This window comes from Nothobranchius furzeri, chromosome 12 (assembly GCF_043380555.1).
Source record: "Nothobranchius furzeri strain GRZ-AD chromosome 12, NfurGRZ-RIMD1, whole genome shotgun sequence".
Taxonomy (NCBI): Eukaryota; Metazoa; Chordata; class Actinopteri; order Cyprinodontiformes; family Nothobranchiidae; genus Nothobranchius; species Nothobranchius furzeri.
The window spans coordinates 5,350,095-5,356,809 of NC_091752.1; the positions used below are offsets into that span (position 1 = coordinate 5,350,095).

The 6,715-nt window shown below is 44.3% G+C and overlaps 1 protein-coding gene across 1 annotated transcript; it reads left to right on the forward strand.

The window, feature by feature from the left end:
- Positions 1–1,458: 1,458 nt before the first annotated feature.
- On the forward strand, positions 1,459–5,543 carry dact2 (dishevelled-binding antagonist of beta-catenin 2). Its single transcript, XM_015943880.3, has 4 exons — positions 1,459–1,811; positions 2,957–3,089; positions 3,170–3,457; positions 3,602–5,543. Exons 1-4 carry the CDS (start codon positions 1,533–1,535, stop codon positions 5,341–5,343), a joined length of 2,442 nt encoding a protein of 813 aa, XP_015799366.1. The 5' UTR covers positions 1,459–1,532; the 3' UTR covers positions 5,344–5,543.
- Positions 5,544–6,715: the final 1,172 nt, after the last annotated feature.

Here is a 6,715-nt window from a genome sequence, read left to right on the forward strand (position 1 = left end):
ACATGAGTTTCTTACAGTGTGGCAGTGCATCATGGTGAATAAATCCATAAATTAAATTTAAAAAATACATTTTGAAAAAAGAAAATATCATTGAGGACTTTCAAAAAGGCATAACAGATACTCATCATGCTAGTAAATACACACAATTATTTTATTCTCCGGTCCAGACTTGTAACCTTTTACTTGACAGACTAACCAGCTCCACTGTTTTAACTAAATTTAATAGAATTTTTAAAAAGATGTTGAGATGTTTGAATAGAATTTTTAATAGGAATGGAATATATCTGTAAATGGTGTTAAATTATAGAATAACCTCAAAAGGGAAATTAAAAAACTGTCATTTAATATATTCAAAAAATGTGCCAAATTGAGTGTACTAAATAATTATGAAAATGTAAATTAAATCAATGATCATGATCGCACTGGAATTAAGAACAGGAAAAAGTTTAAAATGAATCTGTGTGTGTGTCTGACAAATGGAAATTGTGTATAAATTGATTATTTTTTTCTGGAAAAGGGGGCAGAAATTATAAGATGGTTTTCTTCATTCTGCTCCTTTTTGTTCAAATTTGGTTTTTTGTTATGTATTTCTTATTGTTTATATGTTTGTTTTTATTTTGAATGAAATAAAATAAAATAAATATATATATAGTATTTACCTTGCAATAATATCAACTTAAATAAATATAAACAATGTATAAATAAACAATAAATATTCAGAATAAAGATGTGTAATAATCTTGAAATGTTTGATAGGAAATCTTCTAAAACTAAAAGGCAGGGGCGTGTCCAGGGAGTGGCCTGGGGTAGCACATGCCACCCTTGGAATCTGATTGGTCATCCCAGGTGTCACCACACTGAATTCCCTTGAAATAGGCTTTTCATTGTCCACAAAAGGCTTGAGGCAAAAAAAAAAAAAAAAAAGCATAACCACTGGTGCCACGTATGCACAAAGTAGTGCCTCACCTGGGCCGCCCCATTTTAAAAGATCTGGACACGCCACCACTAAAATGTTCATTTCAGTTTGTGAAACATTTGTTTGAGCTGAGGTCAGGAAATCTTATTTACGGTGATGTCATTTAAGATGCAATACCCTTTGCAGCCACAGGAGAGTGCTGTTGAGCTGTAAATGGTCCAAATGGCTAAATAGCCCAAATGCTAAACAAAATATAGTACTGTCTCATGAGTCACACTTGCTCAGATGGACAAGTAAGCCAATGTTCTGTTGAAATATTATATTTAATTGGAAAATTGCGCAATTGGTGCACATTTTCGCATAAATCAAACTGTATGTCTGAGTAATAAAAGGGAAGCAGCGTCATACAAAGCAAAGTGTGGGGCTTGGTGTGTAGACATGGATCGTCTCAGTCAGCAAAGGCCTCGTTGATTAAGATTAGAACCAGATGTTTGGAAACCCGGGGGGTGGGGGGGGAGGGACATTTGGTCTGTGGGAGGAGCTTAGGAGGCCCACTCCGTCCTCGATTTTTATTCTAACAGGTAGTTCAGAAACAAACAGACGAGCAGCGAGCAGCATGCTGAGCAGAAAGAGCTCCTGTGCGGAGGTGATGATGATGCTGAGCGCTGCAGCCGATGGAGTGGACCGCATCAGGGTCGGGGAGAAGCTGCAGGCTGCGCTGGTCGGGCTGCAGGAGCTGGATCTGCTCAAGGACAGGCAGGGCGACATGGTAAGCTGGGCTCTGGGACTGGACCGAGAAGAACCGGTCACCTTGATCCAGTCCGGAGGAGTCGAACCGATGGGGGCTGAGGAGCAGCGCCTAGAGGAGACCCTGACCTCCCTGAAGCAACAGCTGGTAGGAAGTTCTACACTTTCTGTGGTCATAGCATAGGCAGCTTCTAAAATTACTGTTTTCAAAAAAAAATAATAATAATAATAATAATAATAATAATAATAATAATAAATAACCGTTTAAACTCGGTCGTTTGTTCTTGGAATAAAATCTGAGTCTTGCATCAGCTGATGCTCATCCCCTCAATTATTACCAGAAAGGCTTTTAGGCTCTCAGCTGGGGGTAAGGAAGTAGGATAAGTGTCATAAATCAAAGGTTCATTGCAAGACCCAGAGGACTTTTCAACTTGTGTGTGTGCACACACGCGCATTTCGTGCACGAGGGGGCCTCAATCATTAACCACTAAATGCCAGGAAATAAAAACAAATTTGAGTTTAGCTGTGAATGAGGGTTCAGTCTCATCGCCGAGAGGCCCCTGAGTGCTGCAGACAGCTGGCTCTGGAGGGTTTTCCATGACGAGCTTTTTCCATGTAGGCTGTTAAAATCATCCCAGGGAAGTCAGGGATTAATGTGCTCTACATGTTAGAGGAGATAACTGGGCAAAGGCAGCGCAGGACACACCAGAATGCTGCAAAAGGTTTCAACTTTCTTTCTGGCTGCACAGATTTGCACACATTTACCATTCTGCAAAAAAAAAAAACATTGATTTTCATCTGATATTTTTTAAACTTGTGCAAAAAAACAGACTGTGTTTAAAAGTTACTGGATGACCTGCTTGTGCCGTAAAGCAAGTTCTTCATCCCAACCCCCAAAGCCTTTCCTCCTGTCGTTGATACAATCGCCAGGCCCTCGCTGTGGGGGAGAAATGAGTTACCCACCACTGCTTCGTCCATGCTCCCCCATGTCCTGCTGTTGTTAATCATCAGCCACAGCTGAGCCGCTTTTGTTTTCTCCACGGCTGTACATAAGAGCCTCTTTTATCAAAATAACATCCTTCACTCTGCTGGCGTTAGAACAGCGCCTTTTTGTGTTTTTACACACGCACAGAGAACTTCTGTCATGCATGGCTGCACTGTTCTGCACAGCTCGCGGCCGTTGAACCCCCTACGTGTTGGAAGAGCTCTCAGAAAGGCCGCCTTTGTTGTCTGAGTTGTATCCCTCGGACTTTGCGGGGGATCGGTTAAAACTGTGCATTCCCTGTTTTACAGTCTCGTCTCCGGAAACAAGACGTCGGCCTGAAGACTCACTTGCAGCATCTGGACCAGCAGATCAATGAGCTGAAGCTAGATGTGAGTAAGGCTTCCACGGAGCAGCTGGAGAGTGACAGCAGGCCAAGTTCAGGTTTGCAAACAGTCTCATACTCGAACACAAATAATACACCCAAGGACACACTCACCTGCAATCATTCCTGCTCCCTCCAGGTTTCTACGAGCTCAGCGATGGTGGCTCTTGCTCTCGGTCCAACTCCTGCACTTCTGTCTACAGCGAGTGTCTGTCATCTTCTTCTCAGTCAAGCCTAGTTCCGTTGAGTCCTGCTAAGTGTGCCACTAGCCCCGTGTTGCATGCTGATGTTTGCCGCCGACGCTCTGCTGATGAGAGCACCACCCAGGGCAACCCGCCACGGGCCGTGGGCCTCCACCTGGGAAGCAGCAGGATCCGAGCAACTGCTACGGGAGCAGAGCAAGCACGACCAAGACCGGTGTCAACAGGTAATAACATCTCTCAATCTTGTGTTGAAGAGATCCTCTGTTGTAGTCATAGGAACTGAGAATCTGTATTTTTCTACCTAATGACATGTAAGTGGAGTGGAGTTGAAAGTTAAGAGCTGTATTTTGTTTGTTTGTTTGTTTTAGGTGATCTTGACAAAATAATTGCACAAGGATTGGGCTGCTTCAAATCTGCGGATGCAAAGAAACCCCCAGTGGGCCCAAAATGGATGACTTCCCCAATGGACCCCAAGTTCCAACGCAATCTGGAGCGCTGTAGTGGGATTGATGTCCGCCAGTACTCCAGCCCTCTGCATGCCGTGGCTCTCCAGACATCCATCTTCTCCCAGGGGCTTGATGTTGGGACTTCTGTACTTCTAGAGGGCCAAGAAGACTTCCAAAATGACTACAATTCTCTCCAAATGGGTTATGACACCAAGACCTTGGATTACATTGACAAACTCCTACAGCGCAGCTTGAATAGAATCCAACGAGAAACTGGCAGCGCTGACAGGAAGCTCACTGAAAATGTTCATGCATCAGCGGAAAAAAGCATCTCTGCACCATGGCCTCCTCAAGCCAGGACCAACATCTCTCTACCTAACGACTACCAGAGCAGGCATTGTGTTCAGTACTCAAGCCAAGAGTTTACTGACAAGACAAACCAGGACAAGTCAGCGAGAGCTCCTGAAGCTCTCTGCTGGCCCTCCTATCCTGCTACCATAAAGGAGTTCCACTCTCATGAGATCTCTTATTCATCCCTGAAGAATAATACGCCCATAGAAGAAGGAAACCACTCTGAGAGAGGTTGCAGTGGTAATGTAGACCCAAGACGTGTGGAGAGAAAGGCTCATTGGCCACTGATTGCCCACAGTTGGAACCCAGAGGAGAGTCAAAGCTATGAGATCCACAGCAGTCATTCAGGCTCACCAGAGTTTGTCCATGCCAGGTTTGTCCCTGCTGAATCTCAAAGGGTCAAGGTAAGACCAGCAGATAACAAAACCAGAGCTGTGAAGCTGAAGAGAAAAAGCAATGAGAAGTCTCGAGTTGTGAAACATCACGGTGAACGGACCAAAGAGGCCTGTGTTGGAGGAAAAGGAGAACCGAGAAGACCAGGAAGGGGGAAGGTTATGGAGAGAGTGAACGCATGTGACCCTATTCCCACCAGTGCAGTACTTACGGTCACCCACAAGGTCCACCCCAAAGCACATCCCATTCCTTCTGTCACAAAGTTTGGTAAAAGTCGGAAACAGCTATTCGTGGAATGCGACCCGACAGACCAGAGGAAGAGAAGACAAGGTGCCAAATATGATGTGAACATGTTCCAGGCCTCGTCTGTTCAGCGTCAAAGATCAAAAGGTGCTCAGGTTTCAGAGAGCATCCAGATGGTCCGCAATGTTGGTGTCAAGCCAGGCAAGTGGATGGGACCTCCCCGCCCCTTCCAGTCATCCATGTTCTCCAATTCATTTTTTCACAATCTAAACACCAGATACCCTCCAGCACCCTTTCCTGTGTCTGGTCACCACCCACCCAGGTGTGAGTCCGAGTATTCTGCCGAATGCGCCTCGCTGTTTCACTCCACCATCGCAGAAAGCAGCGAGGGGGAGATGAGTGATAACACCACCAACTGTTTTGGAGATAGTGAGTCTAGCCAGAGCTTCTCAGACTCGGACGGCAGGCCGTCCCTGGACGAGGGGGACCAGGTGGAAGAGGAGGGAGTTTTGGTTTGGGCTGAGGCAGCGCTGGGGCCCACTGCAGCTGGGCAGACCCTCAAGCAGATCCCACCCCGCCCTGAGACATCAGCCTGCCGCATCAAAGCTTCCCGGGCTCTGAAGAAGAAGATTCGGCGGTTTCAGCCTGCCTCCCTGAAGGTCATAACCCTGGTGTAGAGAACTCTTGGGAAAAGCTCTGGAGAATGGTGGGAACAGCTTTAAAAATGTTTTTACAGATCTAGAGTAGCCTCCTGGAGCAACAGCCTTAATAAAGACTGCAGTCATGTGCTCTGGTTTTGTTTAGACCAAAAATATGAGAATTCATCTGTAGGGAAGCCAATACGCAAACCGTGTATAAAAAGTGTACAAAAGCAGGAGTGGTCACAATTATACGTGATATTAAATACATATAATGTTGTAATTAAAGTATTTTTAATAGCATGATGATGCCATTTAAAATGTTCACTTTTTACTGCAAATAATTGTTTACTAGTATAATTTTCCTTTTTCTTATTGTGATTCATGTTTGATTTATTAGAATAAACTGATATTTAATGTAAACTCACTGAAACTGTTTTCCTTGAGTTTTATTGTCTTTAGATTTTAAAAGCATTGTAATTCATTTCCTTTAGTATTTTTGCGTTATTGTTTTTGTGGATGGTATTTTTGGGAGTTACTGGTCTGCTCTGGTTGTTGGTTTGATTAACACAAGTCTGAGAACCAAGCCTTAGCTTAATGCTGCGCACATTTTCTTCCTCGGCGATGCATTCTTTAAATGATCTCATCTGGTGCTCTCATTAACTGTCATAATGAGGAAAACCTCAAATGAATCCTCACAAACCTCCCACTGAGGTTGGCCATGTCCGCATAGGTGACTCTCTGTCTGCTCAGCTGTTAGTTTCAGCTCCGGCAGTCAAACCGGATTATCATGTTTTATTAGCTGACAAACCTTTATCAGCGACAGTTTGTTTTTCTTTAGGTAAACACTTGAAATGGAAACTCAAACTCGCCCGTCCCTGCGGTCTCGCAAAGTAGACACCGAGATAATGAGAGTGTAAGTTCATGGTTTGTGTGCAGTCTTTCAAAAGCCAGCGCGGTTGGCAAGAGGCACTGAGGATTTAACGGGATGATAGATGATAAGAGGCTGCTCATTTCTGAGCTGTCACGGGAAGCTTAGACAGTGGGCAGCTGTACAGAGTCACACAATAATCTCCTTCCTAAAATCTGTTCGGTGTCTTTCCATTAAATTTCTTTCAGAGACGAGGTGAGCGAAAGGGCAGCCTGGAAACAGAACTTGTAAGGATGGGAGCTCCTGTGATGACGCGTTCCCCCGTCTGGAAGCCATTATGGCAAAAGTGTTTCCAGCTAAGGAGCTCAAGAGTTCAGAACTTTTAAAAAGAGGGGTTCTGTGAGGTTATGAACAATTCATATCTCGCCTGCTGTAGATGGCTGTTTGAGCGACAGCACCACCAAACCCAATCTGGCTAACGAGCTAAAGGCTAGTCAGAGCATCTTAAAAAAAACTTTTATTAAAAAACTATAAAAGCAG

Excerpts from the sequence above, each read along its gene's own strand:
- dact2 (XM_015943880.3), top strand. The coding sequence starts at position 1,533 with ATGCTGAGCAGAAAGAGCTCCTGTGCGGAGGTGATGATGATGCTGAGC. Across the intron at positions 1,812-2,956 it reads CCTCCCTGAAGCAACAGCTG|TCTCGTCTCCGGAAACAAGA; the intron begins GTAGGAAGTTCT and ends CCTGTTTTACAG. Across the intron at positions 3,458-3,601 it reads ACCAAGACCGGTGTCAACAG|GTGATCTTGACAAAATAATT; the intron begins GTAATAACATCT and ends TGTTTGTTTTAG.